The following is a 24,812-nucleotide window of genomic DNA, read 5'->3' as shown; positions in this document are numbered from 1 at the left end:
TAACCTTCCTCGGCCAAGCGAAGTATAACGCCGCTGGGGTGCTGAAATACGGATATATTCACGGATGCACCAGTGCGTGATTTTTGTGACCGCAACTTAATAAGCGCCCTCTGCACAGGGTCCGCAACCCGATGAAATACATAGCCCCTTTCATGTTGGTGAAAGGCAAAGGGAAATTGGAAAAAGCAAGATTAAAATTAAGATTATGCTATGAGTATTGGCCAATTAACAAAGGTCACATGGTATTAAAGATTAAATAGAAGAACCGAATTGATTACACTTATTTTGGGGTATTGTCAGGATGAGACATTTGTCCTTTAAACAAACACTCTCAACTTGACTCTTTCACCACCCTTACACTTGTGGGTAGAGATGTGGAAGGTTTGGTTGTTCTTACCAGGGCAACCGTACCATTGAGTGAAGTCCTTGTAGAACAATCTGTTTTCGTAGATCTTCCAACCAGGGAACGAGGTGACGTTAGTACCGTTTTGAGCGAACACTTGGATGGTGCCGGTCGAGTTGTATTCCGAGGTCGAGTTCAACGACGAGCCCTTGGACGAGCCAGAGCCAGATTCCTTGGGTTCTTCCTTGGCAGCAGCACCAGTAGCCTTAGCGTCAGAAGTCTTCGAGGCCTTCGACGAGGTCTTGGATTCCTTCGACGACGATTCCTTCAGCGACGACGATTCCTTTTCAGCTCTCTTTTGGTTGGCAGATTGAGTGGCGGTGGCTTCAGCACCGGCAGCTTCCGATTGTTGTTCAATTTGAGTGGGTTCAGCAGCGCCCGATTGTTGTTGTTCAGCACCAGCAGCAGTTTGTTGAGCAGTTTGTTCGGTTTGTTGAGCGGTCTGTTCAATTTGTTGCGATTGTTGTTGAGCACCGCTGGCTTGCGACGAAGCGGTAGCGGTCGATTCAGCCGATTCCGAGGCTTCCGACACCGAGCCGGTTTCCGATGACGATTCCTTAGACGACGCCGACGACTTCAACAACAAAGCGGCCGAGTTCGAGGGAAGGGTTCTGAGGATGGTGGTGTTGGTGGTGTTGGTGGTAGCGTTGAAGGTACCGTTGACCAAGCCGAAGGAGCCGAGGACGTCGAAGACGACTCTGGTACCGTTGAGGTTGGTCAACGTCGAGTTGACCAAGTTGAAGCGGGCATCTTGACCGTATCTGGCGGCGACGGGTTGTTGAGTGCCGTTTTGTTGCTTCAACGAGATCAATCTGTCGTCAGATTCGAAGTCGACAATGATGCGGAAGTTCTTCAAGTTCTTGATGGTGGCGTCGGCGTAGACGTCGTCTTCGTCTTCGTCTTCGTTGTCATCGTCACCTTCTTCTTCCTCGTCGTCGTCTTCTTCGGGAAGTTCATCACCGAAGAGTTGGTCGACGGCGTTGGGCTTCTTGTCACCCTTCTTGCCCGACTTCTTAGGCGAGTGGTCTTCGTAGTTGTCACCAATGTCGTCCGAGTCGTCTCTTCTGAACAAGGCGAAGATCTTACCCCAAGGGATGACGCCTTCGTCTCTGGGGACGACGGACAGGTCTTTGGAGGCAAAGTTCAAGGGCGAGGCGGCGGCAATGGTAGCCAAAGCGATCAAAGAAACCTTCATTTAGTTGGGTGCTGCTTTCAAAACCATGGGATGACCTTCATTATATATACGGCTCCGCCTACGTCCGGAGGCTACGGGTGCCCTGAGGTTGCGGTCGGCTGCGGCTTTTCAAAAATGACGCCGCCAGAAGCATCCCGCTGCCGGTGATAGTTCCGGTTTGGCCAATTAGTAAACAGAACCTAGCGGTCGCCGTTGACGAAATGCAAGCTACAGTGGCGGCTGGGACGCCTGTCTAGACCCTCGTTGGTCGTTTATGGTCTCGCTATCGCTGACACTTCTCCACCATTTGCGCCCTTAGTCATCAGCACCCGTAAGGCCGTGATAATTATTGCTGGGGCGGTGTCTGTCCGACACTTGCTGCTCCTAGCTACGTTAGTGGGGTGAAAATTTAGGAATTCCGCCGGAACCTCGGATTGCAAAAAACATGGTGAGTAGACCCCGCTCCCCCAATTAGTCCTACGGGTAGTTTTTAGTCAATTGGTCCATTTGGTCCGATCGATGCCCATCGTTTGCCTCTGGGCTCGGTTACGACTAAACTTTGTTCTGTGGCTCTCGTGCATGATGACATCGGCGGTGCGCCTGATGACCAGGCATAATTGCCTCGAATTTCTTTTGTGTTGCCACTCCCATCCTCAAGGCGTCGGCAATATGACCTAGACTGTTTACGGGGCCACGGGGACGCAGATGTCTCAGCTTTCATCCGTAGATACCCATCGATTCGATGGTTGTATATTAGGGTTGGCTGGGTTGGGCTACTCCGGCAGGCGTGCATATTAAGCGATCTCCGGACGACACTAATCGGGCCCCAAAATTCCTCCCCTATTTTTTCTTTCGCCCGCAGGTTCAGGCGGGAGGACAACATTAGTCCGGCATCAGCAATACAGTGGGCCGATCCGAGCCGAACTCGTTTTTCCACACGCATGCGACAGAAGGTGGGGAACCTAAGGGGGTTTTGTCACTCGTCATCAAGGCAAGCGCCGCGGAGGGCTGGACCCCCCCTCGGCCTCCAGAATTTGATGGCGCCACTATCACAAAGAGTAGATATAGTTTAGTAGTGGGCGATGCCAAGTCGTGGTTTCATAACCTGAGTATCATCGCTAGTCGTACTGTGGACTGATTCGTCGTTGTCAAGGGGAAGCGAAGGGTGGTGGCATACGGCTAGTGATCCCGTTTGACAGGAAACCGTTTGATTAGCCGCATCAGATCCCCACGCATCTCACGCAGCAGTGACAGATGTAATACGCGTACCTCTACCTCACTGGGGACCCCGTTGCAACCCAGCACCACATACCTTTTTATCTAGATGGGGCAAAACCGCCAGCCATAAGTTTTTTTTCTTTATCCACCGCGCGAAACTCGTGGCACGCCAGGGCTCATACCCGATCAGAGACCTTTGAGAAAAAAACGCGACCGCGAAACGCGTCTAATTAAAGGTAGTGCCATCCCTATGCTGAGGTCGGGTCAGCAGAAAGCCAGAAATGGCGCCTCACACAGAGGGGCTACCGCCAGATTTGTCAAGAATTCCAAAACCACTACGTCAGCTTTCAGAGGTGACTTCACGGGGGCAGTGGGGATCGAAAACAAGTTGGACCTCGTCCGCAAAGTCGATGCCATCGACACCACCATGGGGTTCGACCGCCTAGAGCACCTGGACGAGCCGAAAAAGGGGTGGTTGGTCAACATGCATCCGACTACACTCCCCAATGACCTGTACGCTGGTGGCTTGGCCGGGGTAGACTACTATTTTCTCGATGAGGAAGGTGGCCTGTTCAAAGTGACTGTTAACTATGATCCCTATTTCTTTGTGGTGACAACACCGGGACATGAGTCGGAGGTGGAAGAATGGCTTCGGAAGCAGCTTGAAGAGTTCAACCTCAAACTGCTTGAAAGAACAGTCAAGGAAGACTTGTCTCTCCCTAATCACCTTGTGGGGCTCAAACAGACATTGCTCAAACTCAAATTCCATAACATATCCGATCTTTTGGCAGCTCGTCGAGTTATCATGCCGGTGGTGAAGGAAAACCTTCTTCAACAAGACACCAAGACCATGTACGATTTTGGCAATGGCGATGCCACTCGCCTGAGTGATCCGCTGGCATACATCACTGACATTCGTGAGTACGACGTTCCTTATCATGTGCGGGTACTGATTGATTGTGGCATTCACGTGGGGAAGTGGTATAACGTGTATGCCCATCAAGGTCACATTCGTCTCGAAGAAGATAAAGAAACACTTGCATTTGCCGACCCCGTGGTCTTAGCATTCGATATTGAAACTACAAAGGCACCGCTTAAATTCCCTGACCTGAAAATTGATCAGGTAATGATGATATCATATATGATCGACGGTGAGGGGTTTCTCATCACTAATCGTGAGGTTATCAGTGAAGACATTGAAGACTTCGAATATACCCCGAAACCGGAATACCCTGGTAACTTTGTCATCTTCAATGAGGCTAATGAAAAGGCGGTCCTTGAACGGTTTTTCGAACACATTCGTGACGTACGCCCCACCGTCATTGCTACCTTTAACGGTGACTTCTTCGATTGGCCTTTTGTGGATGCTCGTGCCAAGTATCACGATTTAGACATGTTTGCCGAAATTGGGTTCGCAATTGACAATGAAGGCGAATATAAACTGTCATATTGTGTCCACATGGATTGTTACCGGTGGGTGAAACGTGACTCGTATTTGCCCCAGGGTTCGCAAGGTTTGAAAGCTGTGACTACAGCAAAATTGGGCTACAACCCGACTGAGCTTGACCCTGAATTGATGACTCCTTACGCTTATGACCACCCCCAACTATTAGCCGAATACTCCGTGTCCGATGCCGTGGCCACGTTCTACTTATATTCGAAGTATGTGCACCCATTTATCTTCTCGTTGTGTACTATCTTGCCGCTTAACCCGGATGAAGTGCTTCGTAAAGGTACCGGTACCCTTTGCGAAATGTTGTTGAGTGTTAAGGCCTACGAGAAAAACATTGTATTACCTAATAAGCACGCTGACCCCGTTGAACGTTTTTTTGAAGGTCACTTAATTGAGCTGGAAACCTACGTTGGTGGCCACGTCGAATCCCTCGAAGCCGGGGTGTTTCGGCATGACATCCCGTGTAAGTTCAATATCGATCCTCTGGCATGCGACGAAGTCATCGGCGATTTGCATAATTCCATCAAGTTTTGCATTGAAGTTGAAAACGGGAAGAAGGTCGAAGATGTCACCAACTATGATGATGTCTACAACCAAATCAGGCTGGCGTTGGAAGGCTTGAAGAATGAGCCTACCCGTGAGGAAAACCCCCTTATTTATCACGTCGATGTGGCATCGATGTACCCCAATATTATGACGCTGAACAGACTCCAGCCCGATTCGCTTAAGCTGGAGAAAGATTGTGCTACCTGTGATTTTAATCGCCCTGGTAAAACCTGTGACCGGCGTCTTCCTTGGCTGTGGAGAGGTGAATACTACCCCGCCGAGATGAACGAATACAATATGATCAAGCGGACGTTGCAGAATGAACAGTTCCCTCCCTTGCGCCCCCATTTACCACCGAGAAGATTCGAAGATTTATCATACCCTGAACAAGCGCTGGCAATCAAGAAACGTGTCAGTGACTATTCGCGGAAGGTGTACAACCGTATCAAGCAGACCAAGGTTGTCACTAGAGAAGCCCTTATTTGCCAACGTGAGAACCCTTTTTATGTTGACACGGTACGACTGTTCAGAGACCGTCGTTACGATTTCAAAGGTCTCACGAAGGTATGGAAGGGTAAACTTTCTCAGAGAAGTGATCCCATCGAAAAGGATGAAGCCAAAAAAATGATTGTGTTATACGACTCGCTTCAATTGGCACACAAAGTTATTTTGAATTCGTTCTATGGGTATGTGATGAGAAAAGGGCTGAGATGGTACCTGATGGAGATGGCAGGGGTAACCTGCTTAACTGGTGCGCACATCATTCAAATGGCCAGAAAGCTCGTGGAACGCTTAGGGCGCCCTCTTGAACTCGACACTGATGGTATTTGGTGTATCTTGCCCAAGCTGTTTCCGGAAAACTTCAAGCTTAACCTTTCTAATGGCAAACTGATTACTCTTGAGTTCCCCTGTCTGATGCTTAATTACTTGGTGCACCAAAAGTTCACTAATCATCAGTATCAAACCCTCGTTGATCCCCAAAAGTTTCTCTACGAGACTCACTCAGATAACTCGATTTTCTTCGAAGTGGATGGTCCTTACAGGGCCATGATTTTGCCCACTTCCAAGGAAGAAGGCAAAGGTCTCAAAAAGAGGTACGCTGTATTCAATATGGATCGACTGCTTGCTGAATTGAAAGGGTTTGAACTTAAGCGGAGAGGGGAGTTGCGACTCATTAAAAATTTCCAGCTGGACATTTTCAAGCTTTTCTTGGAGGGTGAGACATTGGAAACTTGTTACGCAGCGGTTGCTTCAGTGGCTAACAACTGGTTGGATGTCCTCGATACTAAAGGTGGTATGTTGGAAGACGAAGATCTTATTGAACTTATTTGTGAAAACAGACTGATGTCTAAGCCTCTCCGTGAGTACGGCAATCAAAAGCTGACCTCGATTACCACTGCTAAACGGTTAGGAGAATTCTTGGGAGAAGAAATGGTACAAGATGCTGGTCTCGCAACCAAATACATTATTAGTGCTAAACCATTGGGCACGCCAGTGACAGAGCGCGCCATTCCTGTGGCCATTTTCTCTCTGGACAAAAAGCAGTTGTATTTGCGGAAATGGCTTCGCGACCCTCTGCTTACTCAATTTGGCCCCCGTGACGTGATCGATTGGGACTATTATCGGGAACGGTTAGCTCTGGTAATACAGAAGATTATCACCATCCCTGCCGCGCTTCAAGGAGTCGACAACCCCGTGCCGCGTGTGGCCCACCCTGACTGGTTGCAAAGACGCATTGCTCAACGTGATGATTCAAAGCAACAGCTGCTGATTCTGGACTTCTTCGGCAAACAACTGAAAGAACAAGCAAATATCAAGGATATTGAGGACTTTGGTAAAGAAGATGCGGCGCCCAAGGTTTCAGTTAAAGTCACTAGTCGCAAACGGAAACAAGTGGAAGCTGCCGCCGTTGCTGAAGCTGATGAGGAGGTTCTTAAGGGTTCATGTCCTGACCCCACAGTGGATTACGCTCAATTTTTGGTATACGAGAAGGCCAAATGGCGGGCTCAGTCCGGAGCACGAGACCGTCGTAACCGTCTTTTTGGTCCTAGTTCGGAGCTGGTGACTAGACTGACGGTGGGTGACATTTTTCGTCGTCAAGCCGAACTGATAGTTGGTAACAACTGGGAAATCTTAGAGTTTAAGCGTGATCCCCAGGTACCAGGAGCGGTGAAGGCATTTGTGGTGGCTCTGGGTAAGATCCACGGGTTCACCTTTCACATTCCCAGGCAACTTTACGCTTCTTATAAGATGGATTTGCCGCAAAGACGGATTGATGCCGTGCAGGGAGATATGGAGCCGCTGGCGGCGATGCTTCCTCACGGTGGCAATTTGGATCACCACTTATACAAGCTTGTCACTCTGGAATTGAACTATCAGGATCTCAAACGTGATGGTAACTCGGTGCTCAATGATCAAACACTTTTGGGAATATATGAGCTGCATGTCACCCCTGTGCAAAGAGCAGTCATGGATTTGGGTAATACCGTGGTTTTCGATGAAACCCGTGTGGGTGCTCTCGGTCGAGCCATGAAACAAGGTTTCAATCAGAAACTGTTACGTCCTGTGGAGCTGGATAATTATCTCCAACGTTTCTCGCCGGACATTACATTTGTGCTCCATCTTGTGGTCAATCTGTACCACTTCTTCTGCGTGTTCAAGCTGTGGGAGCCTGAAGCTGACGTATTGGTACTCAAGCCTCTGGCTCTGGCTCAGGAATTGACGGTGAAGCTTGACAGAGTTTACGCTGAAATCCGGGAAGCTAAGTCTCCTCAACTCGCTGCTTACGATCGAGTCATTGATTTCCCCAAAGACATGAAGTTCACTACTCAGTACTACTCGAACTCCGCCAAACTTTACAAGAAGCTTGGTAAGCTCGTTGCGCAAATTTCCGAAGGTCGTCCGCTGAAACCATTATTTGCCGTTCAGCTGCCTCAACCGTTAGATTTAATGAGACAGGTGTCGGCTCTTAATGATCTGCCTTGTGTGCAAATGACGACCCGTGAACTTAGTGTGGGGGCTGTGGGATGGCACTCGCTCATTGCGAAGCGTATCGTTAATCACTACTTGCTTCTTGCTCTGTGGCTTGCCAACTTGACCAAGCTCTGTCGCTATGCTCGTGTCCCCTTGTGTAACGTCCACATGGAAAATCTTGGTTACCTTGTTGATGTCGATTATTGTCGTCGTCTCAAATCCCAGAACATGGTGTTGTGGTGGCTGCCTGGTCCTCTTCCTGATCTTGGTGGTCAGGAAAACGATACCGGCGGCGAAGCGGACGATAAATTCGCACTGTTCCCCGAAATCAATACTCCTGAAGTGTACCAAACTGCTTGTCTCGAGATCGAAATTGGTACTCTCACCATTAATGCCATTCTTGCTAGTGCATTAATCGCCGACGCTGAAGGGGTTGAAGTGAGCAATCAGGATGGCGCTAGCGCTTCATATACTCAATCGTTGGCCACTCTTCGCAATATGGTCAAAGAACTTTGGGATAACGCCCTTCAAGGTGATGCCAGTGCCGATAGTATCATGAATGCGCTTGTGCTGTGGGTGCAACTGCCTCAACTGTACATGTACGACTCTGCCCTCCACTACCACGTTCACAATTTAACTTCGAAGTGTTTGCTTCAGCTTGCGGCTGAGTTCAAGCGGATGCAATGTCAAGTGGTGTTTGCCAATCGAAACCGTCTCGTTGTTTCCACTACAAAAGTGCTTGTGGAAAACTCATTTGCTTTTGGCCAGTACATGACTAAATTGATTCAGCTGCGACCCATGTTTCACTTCTTGGAACTTGCCGTGACCAAGTATTGGGATGTATTGGTGTGGATGGATCAGTATAATTTCTGTGGGCGTTACACTAAAGAAATAGTGCTGGAAGATCATCAACCATTGGAAGTAGTCTCGGCGTGGGGCATCCATGAATACTTGCCTAAAATTTATAGAGACGAATTCGTTGATTGGACAATTATCTTTTTGGACGCGTTGGTGAAGCAAAAGCATACAGAAATTGCCACTTCTCAAAACCGAGTCACTCAAATTGGGCATCGTACTAAACCCAAAGAAGATGACGAGGAAGAAGACCCCCAAAATGGGGTGATGGAAACCTTCCGCAAACCGTTGGAGAAACGTATCAAGAAGTTATACAAACAACAAACGGATAATATCCTTAATCCTGAATTTGCTTCCGAGTACAAATTTCCTCATTTGCCTGGGTCTCATCTTACGCTCACCAACCCTACGCTTGAGCTTGTGAACTATTTGATGGCGGTATTTGGTCTTTCCAAAAAGCGGGAGTTGGAAGTCAGGTTAGTCCGCAAAGATTTGCTTCACGTTTTCGGCGTTAAAGAATTCTCAAAGCAAGCCGAGTTTGTATACCCGAGTGCGCTGTTGGTGGTGGGACACTTCATTTGTGACTACTGCAACTTTATCCGTGACATCGACGTATGTCGTGAGCCCGAGGAACGGGTTTGGTCATGCAGCCGGTGTTCGAAGCCTTACAATCGGGTGGCGTTAGAAGAACGTTTGATTGCTCACTTGCAAAAGTTGATTATTCAATTCTACCAACAAGACTACAAGTGCGATAAGTGCAAGCTGATTCGCCGAACCAACTTGAGCCTCCATTGCAAGTGTCTGGGCAATTGGGTGGAAACGTTTTCTTACGACGATTTGCAAAAGCGAATTCTGGTGATGGCGAATGTGGGTAACTTCTACAAGTTGAAGATCTTAGAGGAAGCCGTGGAACTGTAAATATGCATAATCTAATTTAACATTTATTCATTGCTTGTGGTAGCACAATAATCTGGTTTGAAATAATGAAATAGATTTGACATAACTAAATTATTACTAATGATTTGAAGCCTTTCTATTTGCTATTGTCTTAGAAGTGGATTCAGATTCTATCGATAAAGCTTCGCGATTCACAATTGCTGATGGAATTGAATGGTAGCATGTGTTTGTTCCTATGTACTTGTAGAACGGTTATTTTCTGCGACCAATCTTGCCTTCGGCGGCAGCCTTGATAATCCGTTCGGTGGCGATGGACAGCGCTAGCTTTTCTCGTTGATGGAGACGATCAGCAACAAACCGTTTTTCGCCTCTGGCAATCAAGATGCGTAGGATGATATCCTCTAGTTGAGCATCGGCAGCGTAAGGATCCGCTTGCGCTTCTTTAGCTTCCTTTGCGGCTTTAGCTCTAGCCTTTGCGGTGGCATTGGCAGCAATGGTTTTGCTTCTAAGCACAGTTCTTGCTCTCAGCATTGTTCCCGCCCGCTTCGGAGCCAGTCCAGTGTCAATATTGTTTTTATCCCGAAGTGTTTGGATGTAGGCGGGTGCCAATTGCTCCACATCTTCAATCAACTGGTCGATGTCGGCATCGTAATAGTTGGGGATGTACAAGAGTGCTTGGTAGTGGTCATTTTTCAAGTCACTGATGGGAGGGCCGGCACCATTGTTATGGAAGAAGTCAAAACACAAGAAGTTGAGCCAAGAAAACACGGTTTCGAGCTCAGTGGTGGTCAATGGTTTGTTCCCAGTGATCGAATGTGTAACGTTGGCAATGGTCAGTGACACTGCTTGCCATGAACTCAGCAGCTGGCTCAGACGGGAATGTAAAAGATGAAGTGTTTTTGCCAGTACTAACAGTGGGAGAAGAAGGCTATCAGCAGTGGCAAGTACGACGTTCCACGCCGCCACCATCACTTGCAAAAGTAATGAGCGAGTCAAATACAGCGCCAACACTTCCAACCCTGAGTTAAGATAGTTGTATAATGGCATCATGGCGTCGTCGATCTGTTCCTGAGTCGGACGACCAGAGCTACACACTTGGCGTAAGTTCAGTCGCAGAAGACAGTAGTGAATAAACCGGGAAAACTTTTCCACCATAAGTTTGATACACCGCTCAAGACACCGCTTCAACGTACGGTAGGCTTTCCCCATGACGAACACCGCGTCTAATCGTTCCAGTTCAACCAGCACTTCCAACTTGACTCTGCCTTGCGTATCCAAATCAAGATAAATTTCCTGAGGCACCACGCCAAACCGGTTGGGATCAATCGCCAAAAGCGCACGGCCACAGATGGAGTGGTTGAGACTGCGTTTGTCCCAAACAGTCACGGAGAGGGTAAGACTTTCTGAAGCGGGGAGAGTCACTTCGAACTCTTCGTCCCAATCAGGATTGGTGGTAGCAGTCAACGGTCTCAGCTGGGCAACGGTTTTGCGAAGCTTCGTATCAATCATTGTCACGTAGGGAGTGGGAGCCAGCAGCAGCAGCAGCAGAGCTAAGTTCTCAGCTTTGACGAGGCGAATCAGCACTAAATGCAGTAAATATTGGGTAGCTGACAGCGGGTTGCGCTTTTGGATGACGGCCAGAATCGCCTCGGGGTCCACCGTGTCCAACTTGTCAAGCAGTTCCATGATGCGATTTATGTTGTTGAGAGCGATACACGTCTGGGGCTCAAACTGGTACGGCCTTTGGATATCTTCGTCCTGACCTCTTTGGATCAGCGCCACTGCTTGTTTCATATCGGCGAGCCAAGTAGACAGATGACTGCGTTCCCGCTCAGGTTCTTCGGCCACTGATGACTGGTGTAATGCCTGCGTCACCTTATCAGCCACGGTGTTGGCGTAGGCAATCACCCCGTCACTCACCAGCTTAAGGAGTATGGTGTATACCTTGGCCAATTGATACTCATCTTCCCAGACCAACTGTTTTAAGATGCCAAAGTACTGCTTGATCATTGCAAACATGTCAACCACCAGCGTCGACACGCGCTTATCGTCACTGTCTAAGTCGATAGCGTCAAACTTATCCAGTTTGATGGCGTTTTGCACAATTTGCTCGATTTTCTCTCCCAGTTCTGCCACCCAATCTTCGAGGTACTTGAAGAAAAACGCTTCAATATTGAACAGAAATTGTTCCTCGGGTAAAACCTGGCGATGTATGGCTCGAACTTCAGCAATCAGCTTATAGGCTTCAATGGCGTCACCGTAGGGGATGAACTCGGCTTTGTTCTTGGCGTAGGCATCTATATGTTTGAGGATATTCTCCAGATCCTTTGCAAAGGCTTTGGTATAAATTTGAGCCACTTCGCGGGCTACCGGAAGAAACCCTAGAAGGGGGGCCTTATACCGTTTTTGAAGTCGTTTGATGTCATCAACAAGTGCCGAGGAAATATCGATGAAGTGACCAATGTTGACAGTATCATCACGCGGTAAAGTCATCAAGTGCTCGCGATAGCGGTTATTGACAGTTTTCACCAATGACTTAGCAAGTTTCTTCTCCCATGGAGCGGTCTTTCCCAGAGCTTCGACAGCATCAAACAATTCATCGCCTTCGACATAATCTCCGAGAAAACTAAGATAGGTGCCAAACTGGGGCTTCACCGTAGTATTGAAGATCATCGCCAACAGCTCCTTGATACCGTACATCGTCTGGTTATACAGGATCAATAGGTTCTTGGTCCAGTTGTCCTGATCTGTTTGGGCCCACATTCGCTTAGGTAGTTCTGCTATTTCGGCTTCTTGTAGGACTTGGAAGCATAAGCCAACCACGTCACGAGTGACTTCGGTATTAACCACATCAGCATCGTTGCTGGTGATCTTAGCTAAGTGGGCGGCAGTGTAATAACAAACACATCTCAGTGACGCATCGATGCCCCATACTCGAGCGATAAGAGCAAGCAACTCTTGCGCCACAGGATCAATGAGCAGTTTATCGGTGGCAGTGGTGGTATAGCAAAGCTTGATGAGGATGATGTAGAATGGGAGTATGGTGTGGCGCAGCGGCCACATGTAGTACTCATGACCCGAGGGGAGTTTCGGGAGGTTGTGCAGCGGCACCAGGCGGTACTTCTTCTGGAGATTAGTGTACTGCGCCTGTTGGCGTTGTTTCCACTGAAAATAGGCTTCGTGAGAAACAAACTTCTCTGGCGGGTAGAAGCCTAGATCTTTATCCAAGTAGAACCGCGCCTGCGTGATATCGGCATGCAAGCATTTACCCAGCAGGCGGTCCTTGACGGCGATGATATCCTGCTGGGCGGTGACGTCGTCGACTTCGAAGAGCTGTTGGAGCATTTTGAGATACTGCGCCGAGGTTCCTTCAAAGTCCAGCATTCGGAACAGCGGCTGGGTGTACTCTCCCGTGTCCAGCTTTTGTCGTTGATGTTGAGGTTTCTGGAGCGACGGCTTAAGTAAATCTCGGTGCTCGCACATCTTGGCCATCACCGCCTCTTCTTTGCCCTTAGTCACCGTGCGCAACATCAGGATGAAGATATCGGCCTGTCGTACTTTTTCCTCAGGGGTGGCGGTCTTCTGTGATTTGGAGAGCGCCATTTGTACACAGCCGATGAAGGTCATGAACACGTACTCCGCCAGCTTCGTCCGTGCCAACTCCTGCTTAAATTGCGGCTGGAGCATTTTGTTGTAGAGCTCCAACAACGAGCGCCGAGTGTCGGCGTCAATCGACAAGTCCTTCATCTGGGCGACCAGGCGCAACTTATCCTCAAGGTTGCTGATGGCCAGCAGCGACAACTTGACCTCTTTGCCCGCCGGCGCCAGCGCGGGCGGCACCAACAGCCGCACCATTGGTTGTCTTACTGTGGGTGCCGTGAACCGGATCAGGTTATAGTACTCGAGCACTACCACCTGGAGGGCGGCGCGGTAGAGTTGGTCGAGGTCGACGCCGTCGTAGGCGTCGGTTTGCGCTAGTAGGGTCAGCAGCGACAGCAGCGACCGCGCGTGGAGACGGCTGGTGGGCCGGCTCAGCCCCGTGCCCGCCGTGGAGTTTGGCCGCAGACGACTCACCCCACCCTGGCCGTTCATGTCGTCGTGGTGGGAGCGGTCTGGTTCAAAACGATGGGGGTATTGAGGCCGCGCTCTCTGACGTTTACCTGCGGTTGTCCTGTTACGGCGCTCGCATCATGTGATCTATAACACGACACAGACGTGGGCTAAGCGTGTGGCTGGTGGAACGAAGGGAAACTCAGCTAAAGATTGAGGACCTGGTCCAGGCCCCGTCTCCGTGTCGTGTGACAATCAAGGAGAAGTGGTATACAGGAGGTTGGTCGATTTTCGATTACCTCTGTTTACTAACTTTGTCCTGTTCTATGGGTCATGAAATCAACCCGCAGTCGTAATTACGTCGCCGTATCCTGACCTACCGTAACGTCTGCTGTGATTTGCGTCTACGATCGATACCTCCACGTATCGCGTTATGCTTCGTCACGAGGAGACTTTCTCTCATCTTTGTTAAGGCGGACGTTCGCGTACATACGCGTCGACCTTCACCCCCGTTCCCCGGTGTCGCCGTTGACAGGTGCTGCTGGCGACTGCGATGCGGCCGTGGTGGGTCTACCGTGACTTTGTGGACGGCGGCGGCATGAACAATACCCTTGACGTAACTGGCACACCCAGTGGGCATTTACGGACGAAAATTCCCGCCGAGCCGGACGCCTCTGTGAAGGTAACTTATCGCGTCAGCGCAAGTCGCGTGTCGAATATGTGGTCAATCAAAGAATAATAATTACACAAAAATTTGTAGGTGAAGTGTTTAGACATACAACTAAAGTATTAGCTCCACGTTGCTGGCGATATACGATCGACTAAAAGCATCACTTAACCTAGTCACATCGCCGCCAACAGTTTTTATGTTACCTATACTATGCGTCATGTCAGTACCTACACATTTCTATGCCCCCTGGTGCAGAGGTTCGGAATAATTCTATTCACGCAATCTGAGCTCGGGGAAAATCGCACCCTAATCGATAAATTATGGCATTGCTTTGTTGTAGTATACAAACGCTTCAATCGCTTCGGGGAAACCTCGTTTGGGGGTGGTTTAGTCATTATCATTACTTCGAAATCATTCGGCCTCGGACTCCGACGAGTCGTTGGCAGGGACGGCGGTCTGGCCGTTTACCTGCTTAGCTCGTTTTGTCGGCGGTTCCTCGGAGCCGCTGAGGTCAAAGTCGTCGCTAGTAGGCAGCTGGAGCGCGGGAGATTCTTGCCGCCCTGCACCAGCTGATTCGCCATTGGTCGTCGAGGTCCCCTCTGTTTGAGTATAGGTCATTTCGCCTGGTTTGAAGATGTGATCCGAGAGTAACTTGTTCATCTCGAACATCCCCACCTTTTTCCGCTTGAAAATCCGCTCAAGTTTTTCGTCACACATGATGGTTCGTCTGTCTTCGGGATTCTGCAAGTCGTGGGCTTTGATATACACCCACAATTGCTTCACCAATTCAGGGCGAGTCACATGGTTCATACCGATGACATCAACCACTTGTTGCAGCAAATTTAGTTTCTGAGCGTTCAAACCGAGCTTCCGTCCATCAACCTCTTTCTTGGGTCTTCTCCTGAAAGGTCCTTGAGCTAACCTGGCAGCCAAGATGGCATCTTTCCGTTCAATTTCAGCAAGACGCTCGCGTTCGTTAGCGTCTTTTCGTCTTTTGAACATAACATCAAACCGTTCTAGAATCACCGTTTTCACTTCTTTCTATAAAGTTAGTAGTCACGTTGCGAGATTTTATGACAATCTGAAAGAGGACTTACCTTATGTGGTCTCAAATCAATACTGAATAGCTCTTGTAACGCATTCCGAATCTTGTTAACGGTAATCTCCTCGAGATCGGCTACCAGCAAGATTGCCTGGGTTGAGTTAGTATGTGAGGTTGGCGGCCGAACGGGCTCGGTTGTATGGCTACTTACGTCAATTGTCGGTACATATTTTTGTGGATCAAATTGTGACATGCTGTCAGGTAGTGTTTCCCCGTATAGACCTCAGTTACCGTCGACGTCGACAACGTTGGCTTAAAGTGAAATTGGAGGTAGGTCCGAAACGTCAAGTGTAAGTTTTGTTCGGGCCTGCACACAACTGAGGAAGTCCCCGCGATTACAGAGGGTCACGACGGGTTTAGTAAGAACAGTACACAATGGTATTCGAGGCAAGCGGGAGCACTGGAAAACCACGTGATACGGGATGTATATTCCCAAAGTGAAATGTCCGATTAATCCTAAATGCTATTATACACGACTCAGAGCCCGGCGTTCTTCAAGTTACGCTTTTGCTGGGCAAGGTTCTTCTTAATCAACTTCTTACGCTCGGCCCGAGCCAACGTTCTCGGGTCCACCATCTCGTTGTCAGTGCCCTGCACCTTGTCAGGCACTTCGACACACCATTCGTTGTCCATGGCCTTGTTCTTCCCCTTGTACCCCCACTTAGGCACCCATTCGCCCGACTCTTCGTCGTAGACCAACTTGCCGCTCTTCTCCTTGGCCTTGATCCCCTTCTTGGCCGCAAACTGCTCCCATTTGGTGGGAGGTTTGGGCTTAGGGATCGCCTTTTCCCGCGGCAACGGCGTCGACGGTTCGGGCAATTGTATGAGCGTCATCGTCGACGTTTGCCCCGTGGACGACGCGGTGGAGTCGGTGGTCGACTTCACCGGCAACAGGAGAATCTGGTTGATCAAAAGCTGGCAGTTGTCGCGGGCGACCTCGGTCAAGTATTGCTCGCGGGAGGCTTCATCGGCCAACTTCGCGTTGTCAAGGGGGTTGGTATCGAATGTAGCAAGGTTCCCAAGATCATAGGTGTTGGGAACCACCTTGTCCACCGTCACAGGTTTGTATTGGGGTTTCTCGGACATGAAGAGGGATGAGATGCGCGCGATGAGATAAATGGTGGAGCAGAGGGTGCCACCAACAGAGTGAGTGAGGGTATCGCTTAGACGGGAACGTCAGTCAAAAATGAGGTATTGGACCATATAGAAATGATGGATATTGACATAGTTTAATGCTTCATCATCGTCTAATACCAGAAGATGGTGTTTCGCTTACCTAATCAGATCAGAAAGTAACTTCCAGCCAGCCATAGCAACGTTTGAATAAATCGGATGTTTGGGATTACAAATGATAAACTAAAAATAGAAGATGCCAACATTTTTCCAAAGCGACGGCTGCCGTTATCTTTTCACTTTTCCACCATTCGTATATCCGCTTTATTTTCTTGAAATTTGACATAATTTGTAACTAATGCAACCGATCCAAGAGCAACCCATGTGACATGCCTACGATACGACCAAGCGAGGTGACTAACTTTTGACCCGAGGTGTAAGCCAGTAACACCAAAATTCCCGGAATTTCAACTTATCACTATCACCTGCCAGTTCACAAAAAATTAAGGTTTGGAAGTTTGGTATACAGAAGATGTCAACAAAGAAAAGAAACCAAGGGACAGCAAGCTTGCCTTAAGCATGGTCTCTTCTTCAGCCTCGTTAATCGGTAGCTTCCCACTGGTGAGGGTAACCACCCGCTGCCCCGTTCCCCTAGTACCGGGATGTTTCTCGTACCGGGGCCCACAATCGTCAATATACGAACGTTTCGCCACCGTGGCCCCGTACCCGTCGTATAGCACCTACATCTACGCCCACAAATCTCTCCAGGAAATGCCTAAGACCGAAGTAGCCATCACCGTAGTGACAAGCATATGCTGTAAACGAAACTATCACCGTGTCGTCTATGTCTTGTGATGGTAATCGGCGATATCGTCGGTGATTACACGATATTTTTGGCAGCACCAAACACATTCCCCCGTGGGCACATTTCTTTTAAACGTATCTCTACTATGGAGGGAACACGCAATGGGGCGAGGCGGCACCGGCGGCGAGCGTGCGGTTGCCCTAGCAACGGGTTCGGTTTGCGAGGCGATAACGGGGCGCTTGCTCTAGACACGGGGTGTGTCTCAGATCATTGTGTCGGGTATTGTCACACTTCTCTGCTGGCTAAAAGGCTGCTTTCTCTCTGCCTTGCTCTTGCTAGCAAGGGGAGCAGCTCCCGGTGCGCCACTGAGGCGGGCATCGGTCCTACCCGTTTGGGCTAATGACATGCACCAGCGCACAGCAAAAGCAACGGGAGCCCGAGCGAGGGAGCCCTCAGACTATTATAGCAACAGCGCGTTGACAAGTGCCACCGGGCACCACGCGTCGAACTCTGACACAAGCACCCTAACGGCACGTAGAGCGGTGGACGATATATATGTTTGGCGACGAGGGGTGACAACAAGGGCGTCGGCGGCGGCGAGCGCCAGCCTGTCAGTGATGAGACGCGCTCGAGCGTGCTTACGCGACGGAAATCAGAAAGTCGTGTTATTTCCCTCACAACCACGAAACACTGGCGGGCCTGCCTCATCGGCAATAAACACTTCCCGGAGAAAGCAACCGAGCCCTCCCCATCGTGGTTGGAGCACTGACGGCAACCGTAGATTGTTCAAACTCGCCTCAATGTCTCACTTCCGCCGTCGCCACGCGCCGCTGGGAATGCCATTCAGCAAAGGGCATCTGCGACCCGTCAGACGAAGCCAAAGCGCTAGACCCTAAAAGGCTAAATGAAAATCACCGGCGGGTAATCTATAGTGTATTATGGTTAGAGATGAAAAACGGGGGGTGTGTTCGTCGCGTGGATTTAGCACTATCTACAGGGGGGGTTTCCTCATAGCAACATTGGCCTTGAGCGATGGTGCGGTGAATGCTTACCTAACCCAAAAACCTTACACAGCCTGCAAATGCGTGAATGCACAAGACGCGACGGGCTCGCAATCACGAAACAGCCTTCACCGCCGACACCGCCCCCGACCCCCCTTCCCTTGATTATACGAGGATAGACGCTGCCACCACCTCGACTCGGCAACCACATGACCTTTGTAGGTTCTTACCCTGCTTCACCCCCCCTAAGGCGGCTTTTCTTGCCTCAGTCGCCGCCACCACCTCCCTCGGCCCCGCGCCTTCCCTCGAAAACGCGCCTAGATCAAAACCCCTGGAACGCGAAAATAAAAAAAATCCTGATTTTACCTGCAGATATGACGGCACCAGCGAGGTGTGCCGATTTTATAAAAACCTTTTTTCTCATAGTTCTCTAAGTTGTGATCGGTCGTTAGACGGGGTACGTATTCCAAATAATCGGGACCCACGGGGACAGCCGCTGGCGGACGCCTATTGGGGATGACGATGCCACCGTCGTCGTGGCTAGTGGGAGCAGCGCTGCTGGCTAATTTTAGCTCACCAGCTGAAAGGTGGCGGAGCCCACCAGATCACCCCCAACCAGCCCCCAAATCGAAGTGTTTTCAAAGCCATACTAACTGAATAGATGTCGTATAACGATAACAATCATAATTACTACGACCCCAACGCGGCGGAAGGGGCCGATGGGTACTACCAGCTGCAGCCCTACGATGGGCACGGCCAGCAGGAGTACTACGACCCCAACATGCAATACCAGCAAGGGTACGATATGGACGCCGGCTACCAGGACATGAGCCAACAGGGCTACCCGCAACAAGGCCAGTACAACGGCGAGGCGTTCTCCGACTTTAGCTACGGCGGTCAAAACCAGTCGGGCTACGATCAATACGGGAACGGCACCCAGTACACGCCGTCGCAAATGCTGTACGGCGGCGACCCGAGATCGCTGGGAGCGCTGACGCCGATCTACGGCGGCCAGGGCCAGTACGACCCCACCCAGTTCCAGATGTCGCTGAACTTGCCCTACCCGGCGTGGCTGGCTGACCCCCAGGCGCCGATCAAGGTCGAACACATCGAAGATATTTTCATCGACTTGACCAACAAGTTTGGTTTCCAACGTGACTCGATGAGAAACATGTTTGACTACTTCATGACCCTTTTGGACTCGCGGGCGCTGAGAATGTCCCCTGCCCAAGCGTTGTTGCTGTTGCACGCTGACTACATTGGTGGTGAAAACGCCAACTACCGTAAGTGGTACTTTGCCTCGCAACAGGACTTGGACGACTCGGTGGGTTACGCCAACATGACCCTCGGCAAGCTCGGTCGTAAGGCGCGGAAGGCGAAGCGGAAGTCGAAGAAGGCGCGTCAAGCCGCTGAAGAAATTGGTCAGGACGTCGACGCCTTGGACAACGAGCTTGAAGGCGACTACTCGTTGGAAGCTGCCGAAATCAAGTGGAAGGCGAAGATGAACACTTTGACCCCCGAGGAAAGAGTCAGAGACATTGCCCTTTACCTTTTGATGTGGGGTGAGGCCAACCAGATGCGTTTCACTCCCGAATTGTTGTGTTACTTGTACAAGACGGCTGTCGACTATCTTCAGCTGCCGGCGTGCCAGCAACGTCAAGAACCCATGCCTGAAGGTGACTACTTGAACCGTGTCATCACCCCCTTGTACCGGTTCTTGCGGGCTCAAGTCTACGAGATCTACGATGGCCGTTTCGTCAAGCGGGAAAAGGACCACAACAAAGTTATTGGGTACGATGACGTCAACCAGTTGTTCTGGTATCCTGAAGGTATCTCGCGGATCATCTTTGAAGACGGCACTCGTCTCGTCGACATCCCTCAGCCCGAGCGTTACTTGCGTTTAGGTGAAGTCGAATGGAACAACGTCTTCTTCAAGACTTACAAGGAAATCCGTACCTGGTTGCACTTTGTCACCAACTTCAACCGTATCTGGATTATTCACGGTACCATCTACTGGATGTACACTGCCTACAACTCGCCTGCTGTCTACACGAAGAACTACATTCAAACCGTCAACAACCAGCCTTTGGCCTCCTCGCGGTGGGCCTCGGCCGCCATTGGTGGGGTCTTGGCCTCGGTTATCCAAATTGCTGCAACTCTCTTTGAATGGATGTTTGTTCCTCGTAAGTGGGCCGGTGCTCAACATCTTACGCGGAGAATGATGTTTTTGATTGGTATTTTGATTTTGAACTTGGTCCCCGTCGTCTACACTTTCTACTGGGCCGGTCTCACTTACTACTCGAAGCTGGCGCACGCGGTGTCGATTGTCGGGTTCTTCATTGCTGTTGCCACCTTGGTCTTCTACGCCGTTATGCCTTTAGGTGGGTTGTTTACCTCGTACATGAACAAGCGCTCGCGTAAATACATGGCCTCGCAAGCTTTCACAGCTAACTTCATCAAGTTGCGTGGTATTGATATGTGGTTGCTGTACTTGTTGTGGGTGTTGGTCTTCTTGGCAAAGCTCGTCGAATCGTACTTCTTCCTTACCCTTTCGTTGCGTGACCCTATCCGTAACTTGCTGAAGATGACCATGCGTTGTGTTGGTGAAGCCTGGTGGGGTTACACCCTTTGTCGCCAACAAGCCAAGGTCGTGCTCGGTTTGATGTACGCTGTCGACTTGTTGTTGTTCTTCTTGGATACTTACATGTGGTACATTATCTGTAACTGTATCTTCTCGATTGGGCGCTCGTTCTACCTTGGTATCTCCATCTTGACCCCTTGGAGAAACATTTTCACTCGTTTGCCCAAGCGTATCTACTCGAAGATTCTTGCTACCACTGAAATGGAAATCAAGTACAAGCCTAAGGTGTTGATCTCGCAAATCTGGAACGCTATCGTCATTTCGATGTACCGTGAACATCTTCTTGCCATTGACCACGTGCAAAAGTTGTTGTACCACCAAGTGCCCTCGGAAATTGAAGGTAAGCGTACTTTGAGAGCTCCCACTTTCTTCGTGTCCCAAGATGACAACAACTTTGAAACCGAGTTCTTCCCCAGAAACTCTGAAGCCGAGCGTCGTATTTCCTTCTTCGCCCAATCGCTTGCTACCCCCATCTTGGAACCTTTGCCCGTCGACAACATGCCCACTTTCACCGTGTTCACCCCTCACTACTCGGAAAAGATCTTGTTGTCGTTGCGTGAAATCATTCGTGAAGATGACCAGTACTCGCGGGTTACCCTTTTGGAATACTTGAAGCAATTGCACCCCGTTGAATGGGACTGCTTCGTGAAGGACACCAAGATTTTGGCTGAAGAAACCGCTGCTTACGAAAACGGTGGCGAAGACCCTGAGAAGATGAACGAAGACGACGGCCTCAAGCTGAAGATCGACGACTTGCCTTTCTACTGTATTGGTTTCAAGCTGGCTGCCCCCGAATACACTTTGCGTACTCGTATCTGGGCCTCGTTGCGTTCGCAAACTTTGTACCGTACCGTGTCGGGTTTCATGAACTACGCTCGTGCCATTAAGTTGTTGTACCGTGTGGAAAACCCTGAACTCGTGCAATACTTTGGTGGTGACCCTGAAGGCTTGGAATTGGCTCTCGAAAAGATGGCTCGCCGGAAGTTCCGCTTCCTTGTGTCGATGCAACGGATGCTGAAGTTCAAGGACGACGAAATGGAAAACGCTGAATTCTTGTTGCGTGCTTACCCTGACTTGCAAATTGCCTACCTTGACGAAGAACCTGCTGCCAACGAAGACGAAGAGCCCCGCGTGTTCTCGTCGTTGATCGATGGTCACTGTGAAATGTTGGAAAACGGTCGCCGTAGACCTAAGTTCAGAGTGCAATTGTCGGGTAACCCCATTCTCGGTGACGGTAAGTCTGATAACCAGAACCACGCCATCATTTTCCACAGAGGTGAATACATCCAGTTGATCGATGCTAACCAGGACAACTACCTTGAAGAATGTTTGAAGATCCGGTCGGTGCTTGCTGAATTCGAAGAACTCAATGTCGAACACGTTAACCCTTACGCCCCTGATTTGAAGGAAAACAAGAAGCTGAGCGAAAAGCGCTACCCCGTGGCGTTCTTGGGTGCTCGTGAATACATTTTCTCGGAAAACTCCGGTGTACTTGGTGACGTTGCTGCTGGTAAGGAACAAACCTTTGGTACTTTGTTTGCGCGGACTCTTGCCCAAATCGGTGGTAAGTTGCACTATGGTCACCCCGATTTCCTCAACGCCACGTTCATGTTGACTCGTGGTGGTGTGTCTAAGGCTCAAAAAGGTTTGCACTTGAACGAAGATATCTACGCTGGTATGAACGCCATGATGCGTGGTGGTAAGATCAAGCACTGTGAATACTACCAATGTGGTAAGGGTAGAGATATGGGTTTCGGCTCGGTGTTGAATTTCACTACTAAGATTGGTGCCGGTATGGGTGAACAAATGTTGTCGCGTGAATACTACTACTTGTCGACTCAATTGCCCTTGGACCGTTTCCTCTCGTTCTACTACGGTCACCCTGGTTTCCACATCAATAACTTGTTCATTCAAATGTCGTTGCAAACTTTCATTCTTGTGCTCGCTAACTTGAACTCGTTGGCCCACGAACTGATCATCTGCTCTTACGATAAGGACAAGCCCATCTACGATGTGCTCTACCCCATTGGTTGCTACAACTTGATGCCGGCTATTGACTGGGTTCGTCGTTACACGCTTTCTATCTTCATTGTGTTCTTCATTTCGTTCATCCCCTTGACGGTGCAAGAATTGATTGAACGTGGTGTGTGGAAGGCCTTCCAACGGTTCGTCCGCCACTTGGTGTCGTTGTCGCCCATGTTCGAAGTGTTCGTTGCTCAAATCTACTCGTCGTCGATTGCCACCGACATGACCGTTGGTGGTGCCCGTTATATCTCTACTGGTCGTGGTTTCGCTACTCTGCGTATTCCCTTCTCGATCTTGTACTCGCGGTTCGCCGACTCGTCGATTTACATGGGTGCTCGTCTTATGCTTATTTTGTTCTTCGGTTCCGTCGCTCGCTGGCAAGCTCCTCTTCTTTGGTTCTGGGCCTCGTTGTCTGCGTTGATCATGTCGCCTTTTATCTTCAACCCTCACCAGTTCGCTTGGGAAGACTTCTTTATTGACTACCGTGACTTCATCAGATGGTTGCTGCGTGGTAACTCCAAGTGGCACCGCAACTCGTGGATCGGTTACGTGCGGTTGTCGCGTTCGAGAGTTACCGGTTTCAAGCGAAAGTTGGTGGGTGATGTCTCCGAAAAGAGTGCCGGTGATGCTACTCGTGCCCACAGACTGAACGTCATCTTCGCCTCGATTTTCCCCACTGCTGTCTACACTGCTGGTTTGTTCATTGCCTACACTTTCATCAACGCCCAAACCGGTGTTGTCACTTATGAATACAACGGTGTTGTCAAGCAGGCTGCTCCTGTGAACTCGGTGTTGCGTTTGATTATCTGTGCTCTTGGTCCTGTCGTTGTCAACGCTGGTGTCGTTGGTGGTTGCTTCGGTCTCGCTTGTTGCGCTGGTCCCTTGTTGGGCTTGTGCTGCAAGAAGACTGGTTCGGTGATGGCTGGTATCGCTCACGGTATCGCTGTTGTCATTCACGTGGCGTTCTTCATCATCATGTGGGTGATGGAAGGTTTCAACTTTGCTCGGATGTTGCTTGGTTTCGCCACCTGTATCTACTGTCAACGTTTCATCTTCAAGATCTTGACCGTGTTGTGCTTGACCCGTGAATTCAAGAATGACAAGGCCAACACCGCTTTCTGGACCGGTAAATGGTACAACACTGGTATGGGTTACATGGCGTTCACTCAACCTTCGCGTGAATTCGTCGCTAAGATCATTGAAATGTCGGAATTCGCTGGTGACTTCGTGTTGGCCCACTTGATTTTGTTCGTGCAATTGCCCATCTTGTGCATTCCTCTCATTGACAGATGGCACTCGACTATGTTGTTCTGGCTCAAGCCTTCGCAATTGATCCGTCCTCCCATCTACTCGTTGAAGCAAGCGAGATTGAGAAAGCGCATGGTGAGAAAGTACTGCTCGTTGTACTTCTTGATCTTGATCATTTTCGTTGTGATCATCGTTGCTCCTGCCGCCGCCTCTGGTTCTGTCGGTGACTTGGGTACCAACTTTAACTTTGACGACTCGTCGGGCATTGGTTTGAACGGGTTGTTCCAACCTAGAAACACCAGTAACAATGACACTGGTCCCAACATGCCTTCCGACTCCACTTGGTTGTCGCTGGCTTGGTCGTTCCCGTCGGAAATGCACACGGGTCCTACCACTTCGTTCTCGAGCAAGTCATTTTAGGTTATAGATTTTGTGTTAGAAAATATTTGATTTACTGAACTAAACGTGTAATATATTATCAACTTGTAGCACATAGTCATCCTTTAGAAGCATTGATTGGACAACATCTTCAATTATTCATGTCAACAAAACGTTAAGCCCTTGAATCTGACAATACAATTCATTCAGTGCAGTTTTTGATGCTCATATAACCAATAATTCATCTGGTCCATGTTGTT

The 24,812-nt window shown here is 49.6% G+C and overlaps 6 protein-coding genes across 6 annotated transcripts; 2 read left to right on the top strand and 4 right to left on the bottom strand. All coding sequences in view use genetic code 12, as the record gives it.

Moving 5' to 3' along the window:
• Positions 1-317: 317 nt before the first annotated feature.
• On the bottom strand, positions 318-1,598 carry DIURU_003515 (uncharacterized protein; the record flags this gene model as incomplete). The annotated part of the gene is made up of 1 exon (XM_034156286.1): positions 318-1,598. One exon carries the CDS (start codon positions 1,596-1,598, stop codon positions 318-320), a length of 1,281 nt encoding a protein of 426 aa, XP_034011768.1.
• A 1,447-nt stretch (positions 1,599-3,045) lies between these two features.
• On the top strand, positions 3,046-9,540 carry POL2 (DNA polymerase epsilon catalytic subunit; the record flags this gene model as incomplete). Its single annotated transcript, XM_034156285.1, has 1 exon — positions 3,046-9,540. One exon carries the CDS (start codon positions 3,046-3,048, stop codon positions 9,538-9,540), a length of 6,495 nt encoding a protein of 2,164 aa, XP_034011767.1.
• Positions 9,541-9,771: 231 nt separating this feature from the next.
• Positions 9,772-13,611, bottom strand: DIURU_003513 (uncharacterized protein; the record flags this gene model as incomplete). The annotated part of the gene is made up of 1 exon (XM_034156284.1): positions 9,772-13,611. One exon carries the CDS (start codon positions 13,609-13,611, stop codon positions 9,772-9,774), a length of 3,840 nt encoding a protein of 1,279 aa, XP_034011766.1.
• Positions 13,612-14,650: 1,039 nt separating this feature from the next.
• On the bottom strand, positions 14,651-15,241 carry DIURU_003512 (uncharacterized protein; the record flags this gene model as incomplete). Its single annotated transcript, XM_034156283.1, has 1 exon — positions 14,651-15,241. The coding sequence occupies one exon, from the start codon at positions 15,239-15,241 to the stop codon at positions 14,651-14,653; it is 591 nt and encodes a 196-aa protein (XP_034011765.1).
• Positions 15,242-15,818: 577 nt separating this feature from the next.
• Positions 15,819-16,427, bottom strand: RRS1 (Rrs1p; the record flags this gene model as incomplete). Its single annotated transcript, XM_034156282.1, has 1 exon — positions 15,819-16,427. One exon carries the CDS (start codon positions 16,425-16,427, stop codon positions 15,819-15,821), a length of 609 nt encoding a protein of 202 aa, XP_034011764.1.
• Positions 16,428-18,921: 2,494 nt separating this feature from the next.
• On the top strand, positions 18,922-24,594 carry GSC1 (1,3-beta-glucan synthase; the record flags this gene model as incomplete). Its single annotated transcript, XM_034156281.1, has 1 exon — positions 18,922-24,594. The coding sequence occupies one exon, from the start codon at positions 18,922-18,924 to the stop codon at positions 24,592-24,594; it is 5,673 nt and encodes a 1,890-aa protein (XP_034011763.1).
• Positions 24,595-24,812: the final 218 nt, after the last annotated feature.

Source organism: Diutina rugosa, assembly GCF_008704595.1.
Source record: "Diutina rugosa strain CBS 613 chromosome Unknown scaffold1_size794362, whole genome shotgun sequence".
Classification (NCBI taxonomy): Eukaryota; Fungi; Ascomycota; class Pichiomycetes; order Serinales; family Debaryomycetaceae; genus Diutina; species Diutina rugosa.
The sequence above is the reverse complement of the archived record's forward strand: the minus strand, read 5'-3'. Positions and strand labels throughout refer to the sequence as shown.